The sequence below is a fragment of the Pelecanus crispus genome, chromosome 10 (assembly GCF_030463565.1).
Source record: "Pelecanus crispus isolate bPelCri1 chromosome 10, bPelCri1.pri, whole genome shotgun sequence".
Classification (NCBI taxonomy): Eukaryota; Metazoa; Chordata; class Aves; order Pelecaniformes; family Pelecanidae; genus Pelecanus; species Pelecanus crispus.
In genome coordinates, this window is record NC_134652.1 from 10,285,947 (window position 1) to 10,301,578 (window position 15,632).

A 15,632-nucleotide genomic window follows, 5' to 3' on the forward strand; every position below is an offset into this window, starting at 1 on the left:
TTAAACCGAGCTTGCAAATAAAGCAGAGCAGTCTTTGCGCACATTAATTGACACTGCAATCAACTCAACCAGAAACGAGCTTTCGCAACTCCAGCTGCGTAGTACCGGTACGTGCTACTTCAATGAACTCACAATAAAATTAAACATCCCCACCCCACAGCCTCCAGCCAAGGCTCGGCCGGGGCAGGCCGCGGGGCAGGCCGCGGCGCCGGACCCCGCTGCCCCCAGCCCCTCTCCCTCCCTCAGGGCAGCGCTCGCCCCCGGGCCGCCCGCTCACACACTCACTCGAGGGCAAGGGCGGCTGGAGAGGAAGCCCCGACCCCCGGAGGGCAGAGGCGGCTCCCGGCAGCTCCCGCTCCCGCCGCCGCCGCCGCCGCCGCCGCCCCGCCCAGAGGGAGCCCGCTCCGCGCGGCGGCCCGCAGGTGGGCGGGGCGGGGGCACGTGCTGCCCGCCCGGCCCCCGGCGGCGGGATCCGGCGCGCGCTGCCCCCCGGCGGCCCCGCCATCTTCCCCCGCGGGGAGCCGGCGGCCCGGGCACGGCGTTGCCTTGCAGCGAGGCGCCTAGCGCCTACCCGCGCCTGAACGGCGGGGACGGGGAATGAGGAGACCCCCGGCCCCGGCGGGGTGGGTGGGTGGGCACCGTGACTGGCACCGCCTCAGCGGTGCCGCCCCGGTCCCGTCGCCCGCCCCTGGGCCTGAGAGCTGAGGCTGTGGGGTTCTCACTCGAGCTGTGGCATAGTTGTCGGAGCCCTGGCCAAAAACGTGCTAGTCATAAACTGTTTTACGCCCAGCATGTTGCAAGGGACTGCTTTTATTTTATTACTCAAAGTACCGCTGATTTTCTCACTCTTGTCTTCAGCAAAATTCCGTGAGGGACAGTGAAACATCCGTGGTGGCACTAGTAATCCCACGCATTCCTTGGGGATCTGTGTACTGTACTGCTCTCAGTGACGCAACACGATGAAAGAATAACTTAAGAGTTACGAAATACTAGCTACAGAGAGCAAGGAGTTGCGCTGTCCTTAGCTCTTCATTTCAGAAAAACCTACAGGTTACACTCGCAACTCGGGCTGTGCCTGAGGAGCCTTGGGCTCCTGACTTGGCCTGTCAGTGCTTCGCAGCAGCAGCCATACCCGCAACTCGGGCCGAGTGCTCGGAGTTCAGCAGCAGGAAAGGTGTATAGCTGCTTTCTGTAATTTCTCTATAAGTTTTAAAATTCTTTCAGGACATCAGTTAGACAACCTTGTCTCATACAAATTCAGAAGGTGGCTGTAAGATGTATGCAAGAATGATGAAATTTAATACATCACATTGATGCATTTGTATCTTACAATATTTGAATTTTGCCCGGCAGCCTAGAAAATACATCCCTTCGTCACCCATTTCCAACCTATTCTCTGCTTTCATTTGTCCTTTCTCCTCTTTCTTTTCTATACAGGGTGTTTTCCCCTTCTCTTCATTTAACTTTTGTTTCTCATCCTCATGTCTCTGTCTACACTGGAAAACATACTTCATCCTCAACACTGCTGTGGTTATGCTACTACTTAGACATGCTCTCGGGTGTTCCCAGTGCTGTGCAATTAAACTTCCACCAAAAATAAATTAATCTCGTCTATTTTAGTGCTGACACTCTTGCACTTCTTATTAAAGTGTATAAGATCAGTGATGGATTTTATTCTTGTAAGTTTTGTGGGGCAGGGAAAATTATATCTCTACACAGAAGAAACTGAAGCACAGCTACTTTGCTTTAAAGTCATTTGGAGTCTGGCTGTGACGGCATTTCAGTCTAAATCTTCTGTGTTTAAGCCCAGGATCCTGTCTGCCAAACTATTGTTCCCTGCTAAGCATTCTCAAAAGAAAAGGGAACAACACATCAAAGGTTTGCTGAATTTTTTGTAGGTGGTTCAGATAAACTACCTACCAAATTCAGAGTAAAGACTCTTCCTGGCTCCATTGAACCTCCTCCAGCCCTCATCGGCAATGTGGGTAGAAGCTGACTGTATCGGAGGCTGCTCTGAAGACAGGAGGTGAACTTAGGTGGGATTTCAGGAAATGCATCTGCCAAATTGCCCAGCGTTGCAGGTCAGAGGAGGCACAGTTGCACACGGGAAGCTGCGGGGAGATGGGACAATTATGATCATACAGCCTCCATTACCTCCCTGCACCTTGTTCCTCTGTCCGCAAGATTAGTCCAAAAATCCTCATGCCTAAGAAGCACTAATACCAGTGAGGCATTAAGAAATGCTTCTCTGTCATTCAAACCTCTCAAAAAAAATTTTTTTTTACTATCTTTGTGACTTAAAGTACGCACGCTTCTAGTACCTTTAGCTGGCTAGCCATTTTGATCCCTAAGGCTTGCTGAATCAAAACAACGCTGCCAGTCTGAACAGTCTTTTGAAATGACACATACTGTAGACTGCGCTGGAAGTATATTGACAGGATGCGATGAAAAGGAAAGCCCATTATCCCACTGGAGACAGAACTTTTTTAGCATGTGAACTGGCACAAATTTTTCTTGTGGTTCGAAGTTGCAAAGAATGATTGAGCCAGGGCAAATGTTGTTTTCATTGTTTTTGTTTTTTAAATGTCAGTCATTTGGGACTTTCCATGCCTCAGGATACCGCAACAAGAAAGGGCAGGAAATGACAGCAGTAGAATTAATTCTAAAAAGGAAAAATAGCAGGTCTGGCAGCAGCAGTGGAAAAAGATAAATGCAAAGGAGTGTCAGGTAACCGGGGAGAGTGCTGTTAGCACGGAGGCTGATCAGGAGCAGCATCACAGGAGCTGCAGGAGGTTGATGTGGCTTGCCTGCAATTTTTTAGTGAGAGCTTTGGGCTTGCCTACATGTAGGTTCTATAATAACTGTACCAGTGTGTCATTAGCTCTAATTTGTAGGATCTAAGCGCCTAGGAACTAGCTGGGACACCGCTGCGCTACATGCTGAACAAAGGACAGTCCAAACAATGTGTAATGAAAATAGTTTTTTCCAGGTGTAACTTACTCAGAGCACTTGCATAATCACAGTCACAGTTAGGATTTAACTATACTGCGCGTAGATGAGATACGACGGCGGCAAGGCCTTAGCAGTGGGACTGCAGCTTCAGCAGCGCTGCTGTCCCTACCTGACACGGGGAGGGAAGATGAGGCTCCCCGGGCTCTGTGGATGGTGCTCCCTGAAGACACCTGGCAAACCACGCTTGCTTGGAATAAAATAGTTAGACAGTGAAAGCGGTTCCTAATGAAGAAAATAATAACTCTTCATGTAACCTTGCCATGATGTGAAATGCAGGAACCAAATCAGCCCGCAGTAATTGCATTATGACAGACCAGCTTTCTGACGACACGGAGGATGGGAGTCAGGAAGCCTGGACTCTGCTCCCAGCTCCTCCTGGGCAGTGCCAGCCACGGCACTGCAGCGCCAGTGCTCCCAGGGCGTAGGGTGTTCAGCACACCTGTGGCTCCAGCCACCTCGTCGTCCCTCCCTTAAAGTGGAGCTGCTAACGCTTTTTTTGTTGAAGGAGAAAGCACAGGATTGTAAGCCCCTCCAGTGGGCAAAGCTATAAAAATGCTGTGTATAATTAACAAACGTCACCTGGAAATTGAGCAATTATATGAACACTTACTTTTCTTTTTCTTAGATAACAAAGCATGAGCCAAAAGCCAGAATGACAACCTTTTGAAAATACGGGCACAGTTCTGCTTCTGCCTCTGCAATGCAGAACTCATGCCTGCAGCAGAGGAGAAGGCTGCTGTGGGTGACTGTCGGTATTTCAGATGATAAGTTCTCTCACTCAGAAATTGTCTTCCTCAGCATTTGTACATGGCAAATGAGAGCTATGGCTGGCTAAGAGTTACAGTAATTCAGTCATTCGTATTTAATATGAATGCAGGCAGTTTGGGGAAGGGGCTTGCTCTATGTCCTGTCATTATCATTCCCTAAGTATCTGTGGCTGCCTCCTGGGGATAAGATACTGTTTAGATGAAAATTTGGCCTAAGCACAGGTACTGTAAGAGTCAGAACTGTCTGAGCATCAGCGCTGGGACTAGAGCCGTGGGGAGTCCTAGCTGAGTACAAAAAAATCCTTTTCACCTGCCTTTCAGGAAGAAATCTGCTAATCAGGTTCAATTTTCTTAAACTGATTTCAGTCCTGCTGAAAAAAAATATCTAGAATAAAAGGTGAAAATCGGCTGAAATTCTGCCAGGTCTGGTGGGACGCACTAAGCTGCACATGATTAAAGTCAGTGGGACTGCAGACAAAGCGTACGGCAAAGCAGAAGCATAAACCTTAGAAGGACTGGGGTCAGAGTACACTGGTATCTCTGCAGTTGCCTTTGAGTAACTAGAAAAGAAGAGCAAATAAGAAGCATTTGGGCACTGAAATGACTGTATACAGAGCAGCCAGGCTGTATGAACTTTGCCGCTCAGCTGCAGAACAGGAGTAGGAGTGGCAAAGAAGCATTGCTGAAAGCAAAGCTTAGACTTGGGCTGCATGGCAGTTAGCAAGTGAGTGTTGCGTGGCGCTGCTTTCTAAAAACGGACAATTTTTCCTTGTCTCTATTCCACACCTGGTTTTTTTTAATGTATTTTTAGCAATATGGAATGCACAGCATATCATGTGCAAAGCAATGGCTAAATTTTTGCCTTCAAAATATTATTTGGAGGTTAAAGCTGAGGCCACGAGTTCTCTCCACGGCCTACTCCAGTTTATGCTCTCACCTAAATAATATTTTTAAAAACATATGCTTTCACCTGACTCCTCCACTGCTTTAGAGGTGATGCTTAGGATATTAATGTTTAATTATCGGAAGCAGTATTATCTCTCCCAAAATAATGAAAATGCAAAGGTTTATGGTTATGAGCTCTGAATGGTTTGCAGATTGATTTTCTCTAAAATCCCAGTGTTGTTTTTAAGGATCTGTAAAAAGGGTTCAAATGAGCATTTTCTAGGACCCCAAAATACGCATTTGTGATTTTTGAAATTCCAATTACCTGGAAAGAATAAGGAGAAAAATAACTTGCTCTGAAATAACACTCCCAATCACATTTGTAAGTAAACTTATGCAGCACATTCTATTTTCAAAGTCGTCCAAGGTACGAACTGAAGAAATCATCGCTGGGTTTTATAGGTATAAAGCATATAGGCACGTGTATACTTTTATAGGTATGTAAAAGTACATTAGCCAAAGTAAAGGAGCGATCTGATCTAACATCAGTTAGCCCTGCCATGAGCGGGGGATCGGACTAGATACGCTCCTGAGGTCCCTTCCAACCCAAATTATTCAATTATTTCAGCTGGCTTTTCTATTTTTACGTTTGAAAGTTCCTGCAGGAAAGATGCCATTACTTCCTTTACCTGATCTGCTATAGTAAATGCAACTGTTTCCACGTAACAGATTGTCCGCTAAGGTATTTTTTTCAATTTATTTTTTATTAAATAAAATGCCATTTATGTAGTGCTCTGGATTCCAGAAAGCTTTGTGTTCCACAGGGAAATATGCTGCTCCCAGCACTGAAATGTGCTCCGTATTTTTGATGCCCAGCAAATTTTTCACTTTTTTTTTCAATCCTGTCAGAATAAGGAGTGAAGTACCAGCAGGCGTTAACCGAAGCCAGACTCTGTTTATTGGCATCACTGGATTTACTCTTACGTGGCATGCAGGTGCAGAGGCTTTTGACGTCGCGTGTAGGGGCTGGTTCTGGAAAACGAGATGCTGTTTCCTTAGGGAAGAAGCGACTCTGTTAGTCATTACTTGCACACCGACCTTGCAAAAAGGGGAGGAGGTATCTATGTGACCATCTCGCTAAAAACTGTTGGGGTGCAGAAGTCCTCCTGCGTGGCAGCTTCTCGGGGCCACGGTCTGGTGGCACCTGAGATGCCTGAGGCGAGATCCTCGCCCAGAAGGGCTGTACTGTATGCTTGACGAGGAGGAAAAGACCCAGCCTCCTGACTGAAATATTTATACACATGCTCTTAAATTAGCTAATGTGTGAAATTCAGCAGCTTGGGCTCCTGGAGCTGTTAGCACCTTCAGCTCACGCCGCGCTTTGCTCCCTCCCATCTGCCGGCTGCTGGCAGCCGGGGCGGGAGCGCAGCGGCGGTAAAAGGGAGCGGGGGGCGAGGAGGCGTCCGGAAGGGTCACGCCGTGTCCCGGGGGTGTCCCGGCGGCTCCCGGCCGCTCCCGGGGATGTCCCGGCGGCTCCCGGGGGTGTCCCGGCCCCTCTCGGCGGTGTCTCGGCGGTGTCCCGGCGGTGTCCCGGCCGCTCCGGGCCCGGCCGCCCTCGCTGTGAAGGCGTCGGGGGGATGTGCTCGGCAGAGCCGGCAAGGGCGAGACCTGGAGAACGCCCGTGCCCGCCCGGGTGCCCGACGTTGGGAGCGGCAGCGCCGTCCCCGGCAGCCCGCGCCGTACCGGCAGCCCGCGGCGCCGCGCGCTGCCCGCGGCCCCGCCCACTGCGGGCAGGCCGCCCGGCCGGCCCCGCCCCCCGCGCCGGGCTGGAGCGCCGCCCGCCGCCGCCATCTTTGTTGATGTGTCAGCCGGCCGGGGCGGCCGCGGTGCGGGGCTGGGCCGCCGCCATGGGGGAGCTGCCGCCCTCCCCGCCGGCCTCGTAGCGAGCGGGTGAGGGGCCACGCCGCGGGGCGGGCGGGGGGGGCGGCGGCGGCTGCCGCCGGGTTCCCTGAGCGGGCGGCGCGGGGGCAGCCGCGGCCGAGGGGCCGGGGCGAGGCGGGGAGGCTCGGCGCTGCCCGGGGAGGGGGCGGCGGTGCCGGCGGGCCGCTTCGGCCGCCTCCCGCGGCGTGCCGGCGTCAGCGGGCGATGAACCCCGGGGACGGGGCGGGGGACGTGGCCGCGGCGGCCGCGCAGGGAGCGGAGGGAGGCTTCCCCCGGCTGCCGCGGCGGCCGCTGCGAGGGGGCTGCGTGTGCGGGGGGGTCGGCACTTGGCTGGCAGCGGTGGCGCCAGGCCTGTGGGTGAGGCTCGGGCCCGCGGGAGCATTGGGGCGAGGTGACAGGAGGGCCGGGGGGTGAAGTCCTGCCTCAGCAGCGCCTTCGGAGCCAGGACCTCCCGAGCGGGTAGCTCTGGCTGCTCTGCTGGCTCGTGGTCTCTTTGTTTCTTGACAGCTTTCTTCACGTTATTAATTAGCTCGTCCTGTTTCGTTGGTTGTGTGTTGATTTCACTGTATGGTTAAATAATGAGATGACAAAACCCAGCAACAGTTACACTAGCATGGTTATTTTTCAGACCCGGCTGCGGTGTTGCGGTAGCGTACGCGTCCTTGTTTTTGCAGATGGTATTCGCAAAAGCTGCTTGCCCTTCTAGGCTTGAAAGCAGGAAGCTTTACTGCAACTTCGGTGAGATGATTATGATGTAGGCTTGCGGATTTTGGCTCTTGTCCTGGAAAATAGTCTGCACAGGTGAGTCTGAAACGTGTATACTTCCACTGAGACTCTGTGCAGACCAGGAGAGGATCTCTTGCAGAATTGAAATCTGTGTGTGAGATTAGAAATATGGTAGTCTGGCTTTATTGTTGGTTTGCTTTATCTTCTTGTAAAGCTGCTTTTCAGAAGATAAAATGTTGCCAGCAGAATACACTAAAAAAACACGTCACCAGTGTCCCAGTATGTTTTGTTGTATAAGAAAATTGTTGAAACAGCAATGAGCCACGGCTGCATTTTTATATTAACAAGGAAATGTAATGACTGGCTGCTGTGAATGCTTATGTTGCCATTGACTTTAGGAGGAGATGGTTAAGTTCTAGAAGTATGAGAAACCGAAAGTCTGAAGATGTTTCAAGAGATTGTCAATTTGAAATGTCATCCACTTTATGGGGGGAAAAAAAAAGTAAACTTGTTCTGTATGTTTGAGTCTTTCTCGTCTTTTTCTGAAATTCTTCAATCATCCCTTCTTGACTTGGCTATAAACCAGTATTTTCTATTGTCTTTTAAGATTTGATTTGAGGTTGTTGACAGATGTTTGTTGGTATTGTGAGGCTCGCTATTTCAAAGTGTTGAGAAAAGGACTGAAGAACCAAATATAGAGAGTGTTTTTTTGGTCCTAATTAGCAGGTACATTGCTTATCGCTACGCAAGCCTAATATTGAATTTCCTGAAGCTGGCTTTTAAAGAGCTATGGAAAAAAGCAAGTGTTTTTCTGGATTTAGTAGTGTTATTAGGCAGGAGAAGTACGTTAAATCAGTAGTCTGCAACTTTTGTTAACGTGTGGGCTCCAGTAGGTACTTAGTTCTCGGTTGGCTTGTTCTGAACTTATTTTCCTGTTGCCAAAAACAATATTGGAAAGCCTTTTGGATAATTCTTATCTTCAAGTCATAGACCAAGACCCTGTTGCCTGAAATTGAGGGTGGGGAAAAAAAAAAATCTCATCAGAAACAAATTGGTGTCAGAAGAAGATGTTCATGACCCTAATTTCAAGAAATACACGGAATACTGATTTTTTTTTTCATGTAATAATATTGTATATAATACTACCTCTTATATTAATTAGCAGAAGTCAGTCTTCTGTAGAGCTTACAGTTGACTCATTCAGATCCTTTAAGGACTGAGCTTTTTTGCTTGTTTGTTTCCAGGGATACTGGAGAAACTCTGTAGGAAAATCAGGTTTGAAAACAGTAGAGCCTTACCATCCTCATGAATGGTGTTTTTCAGTAAGCAGTGGTCATGCAGACAGTAATGCCATGGTTGGAATTTTACAACCCTGTTGCGTCTTTTGGAAACAGCATTTGAAAACAGCCATTGATAGCAAATATGCTGGCGTCTTCAATGCCAAGTATGCTAAGACCCATATCTTACCAATACCATGACACTACAGTTTTGTAAGAAGGTCTGCCAGTGCTCTAACTTTTATAGTGTGAACGAGAATTATGACTCAGTTATAGGTGGAGAAGACCCGTCATAGAATGTATGCTTTGTCCAAGTTGTGAACTCGGTCATAAATTTGATTTCTTCCCCTCCCTTAAAACATTCTTCTTTGCACAGGTGATGTTATCAGCGTCAGAATATGAATGCAAACAGGGTAGCGGTGGTGACTAACTGGCTGGTACTAGCCTTGTTGTAAGCAGAGTTGAAGGCATGCCTTCACAATCCTGAAAGGTTACAGTAGTGCTGTTGCTGATACTGCATCGGATGCTGAGTGGTGTAGGTGAGACCGGTTTTCCTTACTTAGAATAGTAAGAGTTGTTCTGTGCTGAAGACATTCTGCTAATGGAAGATTACAAGTCTGTGCGTAAACCCTGAAGTATCCAAGTCTCATTTGAAGTTCGCAGTAAAAGGACGCTGTTGCTAGTATGCTGTTTTCCACTGAGACATGAGCTTCTAACCTTGGGACTAGTATGACAAAAAATAACACACTCAAGGTGTACCCCATGACTTGTGTTGTGATGGGAGCAAATGCAGTCCCACTTGTTAAACCTTAACTGATGAACTTTATTTGGGAGTTGTGCTGTTACTTGGCTCCATATGTGGAGTTAATATGAGCATAATATTAACCACTTGCATGTGATTGGTAGAAAACCTAGTGATGCCTTGAAGGAATTCATACAATATTGCTCAACTGTCTAACTTGTGACATAAGCAAAGAAAAGCAAAGATAAAGTTTGAGTAAACCTTGTCTTCTAAAGTACTTGACTCATGTTAAAAGAATTGATAGTAATGCTGAGTTTTGTACCTTGGCACTGTATGCAGTCTGTGTTTACATAAAAGTCAGATTAAGAAAGAGAAAAATAATTGGCATTAAGGATTAAACTGATAAAAGCCAGGAAATCCTGAGAGTACCCACTGTGTATATGCACCCTTCCACTCCCCTCCCTTCAAGCATGTGTGTCAAATCAAGTCTTTGTGTGAGCTGAATCAGGGAGCTGTGTCAAGTTCTGCCTGGGCTGGAGGACTCGGTGTCCCAGGACACAGCCAGCTCTACCGCTTGTGCTGTGAGTCACAGTTGTCCTGTCTAACTTTTCTGTGTAGATGGGACCACATTAAGTTACATCTTCGCTCTCAGCGATACTAGGTGACATCCCAATAATCTCTTCTCTAAATTAGAGTAGTATCTTGTGTTCGGTCTTGGGCAAAAGTGAAGTAATGTTGAGACACCTAGTGTAGGTGGGACTCAAGTGTGTTTCTTTTGTTTCCTATATGTGTGATCTGTAAATATAGGAAGGCCATCAGTGTATGAGACCTCATGGCCACGCTGCATCTGTTTTGTATGGAATACAGGCAGTGGTGATCAACTTCATCTCTTCTTAAGCTGTTCTTTTTCTGACTCTTTCTTAGGTGTTGTGATGCTTTTCAATCCAGTTAATCTCCTTTTATTGTGTTTCATCACTTCTAAACTTGGGTGGCTTTGCTGCTCTGATTACCTTTATGCATGGAGATGTAACCAAATGTATTTCAAACAGTCCTTCTGGCTTCATGTTTATACATCTCACGCTAGATTATGTACAATATCTGGCTTTGTGGACCTTTCAATGTAGTCGAAATCTTTGATTTGTCTTTCTACATGGCTGGTATACAGTAGAGCTGCTTTTCATATCTTGTCATGTAGAACAGAACTTCTTCATCTAAATCCTCATTTCTTTAAAACTTCAGTTGAAAATAGAATTATCTCTAGGATTTGAGTTTCCCTCTTTTGCAGTGTTATCTGGTGGTGTAATGCTTAGTCTGGGAGAGCTATTTGTGATGGAGATCTTATGAAAGATGTCATGCAAAATACAGGTAAGTTGGGTATTAATTGGAAACAACAGGAAAGTTTGTTTTGCTAGTTGTTGTGATGAGCAGTAGATAGTAGTGGAGGATATTTTGCTTTAGAAAAAGAAAAAACCTCACCCAACAAGTGAAATAGAAAGGTGTGTTCAGTCTGTTCAGATTAGTTTAGGTGAAAGTAGTATTAGGATTACACTACAGCTAGCTGCTAACACAAACTGCAAGATTTCTCTTCCATTTTATTTTTAGCCTCACTGTCATGTAAAACTTTTAGCAAGCGTTCTGGTGCAATGACAGGTTGGCACTGACTTGGAAAAGCATTTTCGTTTGCTCAAATAATGATTATTGTCTAGTAAATACGTGAAAAGTTCTTGAAGAAATGCATCTTGGGTTTTACAATGAACAACACAACTATAAGAAGAAAACAGCGTTGTCATACCCCCAAATCAATTATTTCCTTAGCAGTCTTGCTGGAATGTCATTGTATGTATGACAGCATGTAAGCCATCCTATGGCTTTGTCTGTTACCCAGGTGTAATAGGTTGTCTGTTGTCAACCTGAATTGAAATGAAGTTGGCAGTTCCTGTGATTCCAATGGTTGTCTGGTTGTTAATGGTTACTGTAATGTCTCTGTCTTAGGATAATCTGTTTAAAGATAATAGAAAGTACTTAATCTTAGATGAATCATAATAGAATAATATGTTTCTAATAGAATATTTTGTAGCATGATATTTAAAGGAGAGGAATAGTCCTTTGTGGAACAAACTGTTCAGACAATTAAATTATGGTCTTCCTAATAAATGCTATGGCATTTGTGAAGCTTTTTTTTGCATGTAACTTCTTTAAGTCTTACTTCGGTTGCTGGTTGCTTCATATGTGTGGGACTTGTCAAGAAAACTAAAAATCATTATCCTTCTCTTCACTGTTCTTCAGCCAATAAATCTTAATTAACGCTTTGAAATAAAGTCCATCTCCAGTGTTACACTGGATTATATTGCATCTCATGTTAACGCTTGAATTTGCAATTGAAGACTGGCTAAATCACTTGGACTTGGTCTTTTTGTTGCCCAGGAACCTGCAAGAGGGAAGTGGGTCTGTAACTGAACTGTTCAAATGGTGCTGATGCGCAGTTTTTGCTTTTGCTGGGGTTTTCTGATGAATATCAGAGCTTCATCGAGAAAAGCCTTTTGACTGTTGAAACTTCAGCAATGTGTCACTTCATTTCATAGATGCATGAGTTGAAAAGTAAGGCAATATAAAAAAAAATCTCTACCAGAGCGTTTAGTCTAGACTGCAGTGATTGGGGAAAGAGCCAATACATTATTGAAGTATAAATGATAAATGTAGTCTTGTTAAAGTTACATAGCAGCTGCTTACATGAAGATAGGTGCTTCTGAGTTGGTGTTCTGCTTGAGTGTAATGAATCAGTCTGAATTGGAATTTACATGGGCTTAATATGAGTGAATAGGGGGCAGAGTTGTTTAAATGGTGGAGTACATACTGATTACGCATTTGCATGTACACTATAGTGTCATATTATTCCTTTTTAAAATAACAATTACTGTTGCATCACAATTTCCAAGGGATGAGTGTGAACCTGGTGTCTCAGGATAGATTTAGGACATTGCTGATCTTTCTTTATACGAGTTTTTGAAAATCATGTCAGAAAAAAGGCACGTTTTGAAACATACTGCTCAGTATTACTGAATTAGAATTCAGCCCTCAGTTGCATGCAAAGTAAATGCTAGATTCTGCCCTAGCAAAAAGAGCTGAAGTTCCAGCTCATCTCCAAGTTGCATATTTGCTACGGAAGGGCAGCTTCTAGTGCTCAGTGCTTTTCAGGTCAAGACACGGAACAGTGTAACGACATGCAATGGAAGTTTCATTTGTAGTTGAGTCCAGGAGAGCAGTGTATGGTGGTAGGTGTGGGTTGGCGTGTTGCTGAGAGCTTTAATTGGTAGTTCGAGGGCTGGAGTAATGGGAAAGGGTATTACAATGTGACTTGAGGTGTAAGTGTGAATCTTCAAAATAGCTGTAAATTGCATGCGACTTCCTCATGGAAAATCACATGACTGCATTTTAATTTACTATTGGGTGAGTCAGAAAAAAAAAAAAATCAGTGTTTTCTATGGCAGCTATAATTCCATGAGGGTAATGATTTTAATTTTTCTAAAAAAGTCTATCTTCCAGACACCCGCCTCCCCCCCCCCCCCCCCCCCCCCAATTCTAGATTTAGCTGTTAGTTTGGATTTTTTTAGTAGCCTCTGTGTGTGTGTCTTGGTTTTTTAATTATTTTTATTACTGGACCAGCTTTGAAAGGTTACACAACTAAGTTGATAGTGTTTCTGCCTTCAGATATAACATATCCATGAACAAACCTCTTGATGTTTGGAGAGCTATTAGACAGCTAGAGTAATGAAAACAGAGGAAACAGTTTCTGGTATCTGTTTAGATCAGGTACAGTTTCAGGTGTTTCAGTGCTCACTTGGCTGTGTGGAGAATTGCAGGTGAACAAACAGGGCAGTTATCATGAAAGTATTACATTTCTAACTGGTTTAACTGGGGTATAGAATTTCCTGTTCATCTAGCACCTGGGTTATACAGAGAGAAAACTCACAACTTTCTAAATGTGTAGGCAAGCTGTATGTCAGCTTTCCTAAATTCAACTTTGCCAGAACTGGAATGATTCATAAGTGTCTGCATCTGGCACCTCCAGTATCAAAATAAAGCTATTCTTTCCTCACTTGCTTCTGCAACATTAGGATCTGCTAGGGGGAAAAAAAAAAAAAAATCTGTGTAAACCCATAGATCAAATGAGCATCTTTTGGTTGGAGAGGAGGATACAGAGGGGCAGAGATGTTTGTGAAATAAGTTGCAACCTGGTACAGAGAATAGTAACGCAGCACCTGGGATAGACAGCTGGTTATTTGAGTTATGTAGTGCTGCCCAAGTCTCCTGGCCTAGTACTAGGGAAAAGAAGTAGTGATTTGCTTTCTCTGGGCAGGTTGAGGATGTTAAGAGTAAACCCCTTTTCTAGCTATCTTCATAAGCAGCTGGCTAAAGGACATGCATTATCCATTATCCCAGTAACTGACAGGGCAAGCTGCATGCTAAACATGAATTGCGTAGTGAAGGAGACAAATGAGGTTTAATTTACTCTAGTTTACTATGAGTTCAGAAACCAGAACCAATAAGGAAGGTTAGTGAGTATTACAGAGCATTTGGAGAGACTGCTGCTTGAAGGTGTTTGCTTAGATTTTTATGATGAGTTTCCAGTGGAGCTTATCTTGAGAAGGTGCCATCTTGAAAAGCAAAATAAAGAGTAACAGCAGCAATTTTATGAGTTATTGATCCAGTGCAGTTTGAGAAAGAACCAGGAAATAAGGATCTCAAATTACAATGTAAAGAGAGTTACTCTGAAGCAATTTCAAGCGGCTTTTGTTTTCTAGGTAGGGGTTTTTTCCTGTAAACATGTGGACTTTGTTTCGAGGTATGCAGTGTTTCCCTAGCAAGTTTACAGCACAGACTACAATGGCAATGCAACTATATGAGCGCCGAGGTGGCATCCATGTATGAGTCGTAGGGACTTTTGGGACCTCAGGCTGCTTGTGTTGGTGTCACCAGATTTTTCTGTCACTTAGCTGCTTGCCTGGCCTGGTCATGGTACTTGGGACTTTGCTGACTGTTGGGGTCATCTGCCCATGAGCCATGGAGCACTTCCTCGCTCCTTTCCTTGTCCCCCACCTACTCTGAAAAGCATTGTATCTGTATTGCAGCTTTGGGTCATTTTGAGACTTTAGTCTATTACTTAAAGGAAGCTTGAGTACTCTGCTGTGACAGATATGAAATAGAAGGGGAAAAAGGATGGCTTTGTCAATTTACATTGTACTTCCTTCTATTTAAAAATGAGCTTGTTTCATATCCTATAAAACCTGCCTGGATGCTTTTTACATATCCAGAGGTGAAGAGCATACATGGTCTTAGCTGATGATGTGAGAACTGTGTTTTCACTCTTTTATGGATTGCATGTATACTTGTTGGGAGAGTAGATGATTCCCTCTTCATCAGTGACTCTGCTACAAGGTCTCTCTTAGGAGCACAGCTATGAGTGAAAATCATCTTCCCAAAGACCATGTAAAACCCTTTCTTGTTGAAAGGAACCGACATAACTGACTGCTACTGGCCATTATATTATGTAATGCATGGTTGAATATGCCTGGTGTCCAGTGAACTGCATTTACTCTATTAACTTCTTGTTATTGCTCCCCTTTCAGAAGGTTTTGTGCCTCAGAGTCACTTATCTCAGTGCTCTTCACTTTCTTTCAAAATCCACCCTGGTTTGAACAAGTTTTTGTATATGCACGCACCTCTGAAGCATTAGTCCTGCCTTCCCTTTTTTGCCCCTTTCTCTACAGTATGTTTAAGCTTTGTAGCTTAAATATATTTTTTCCTCTTACAGCAGTGATTTTTATTTCTTGGGACCTTGACCGTCAATCTGTTTGCTTATAGAATCACCCCGGGCACACACTTCTGTCATTCTTTAATCTGTTTGTTGTAAAAGAGCCCCATTGTGATAGTTACTAGGTGACAAGGTGCACGCTTTCTTTTTTTCCCTTGTTAGTGAATTTTTCTATGCAGCCACACCTCAGAAAATGCTTTCTATAGTTGTCATGTGATATGTTTCTTTAGATGTCACCTCACATGTATTTTGAAGTTCGCTGAAACAAAGTCATTTCCTCCTTCTTGACTATTTACAACCTAAGTGTTGATAGCTTGGGTCAGGCTATCTATTTTATGAAATTAAATGCTAGCATTAATAGTGCATCTGCTTAGGAAAGCCCTTTGTAGTCGGGGATTTAAAAGAATCACATTTGTGCTCCATAAGAAGATTGAAAAGACAAGCAGTTCAAAATGGCATAATATTGAATT

At 45.0% G+C, this 15,632-nt stretch overlaps 2 protein-coding genes across 2 annotated transcripts in view; one reads left to right on the top strand and one right to left on the bottom strand.

The window, feature by feature from the left end:
* The window catches only part of TDRD1 (tudor domain containing 1), a 28,472-nt gene extending 26,268 nt beyond the window's left edge, over positions 1–2,204 (bottom strand). Inside the window, exon 1 of the mRNA XM_075717904.1 lies at positions 2,155–2,204. Within this exon, the coding sequence (XP_075574019.1) occupies positions 2,155–2,204 (50 nt within the window). The remainder of the gene's footprint in view (positions 1–2,154) is intronic.
* Positions 2,205–6,584: 4,380 nt separating this feature from the next.
* CCDC186 (coiled-coil domain containing 186) overlaps positions 6,585–15,632 on the top strand; it is a 40,542-nt gene continuing 31,494 nt past the window's right edge. The window contains exon 1 of the mRNA XM_075717597.1: positions 6,585–6,614. The gene's annotated coding sequence lies outside the window, so the exon portion shown is untranslated. The remainder of the gene's footprint in view (positions 6,615–15,632) is intronic.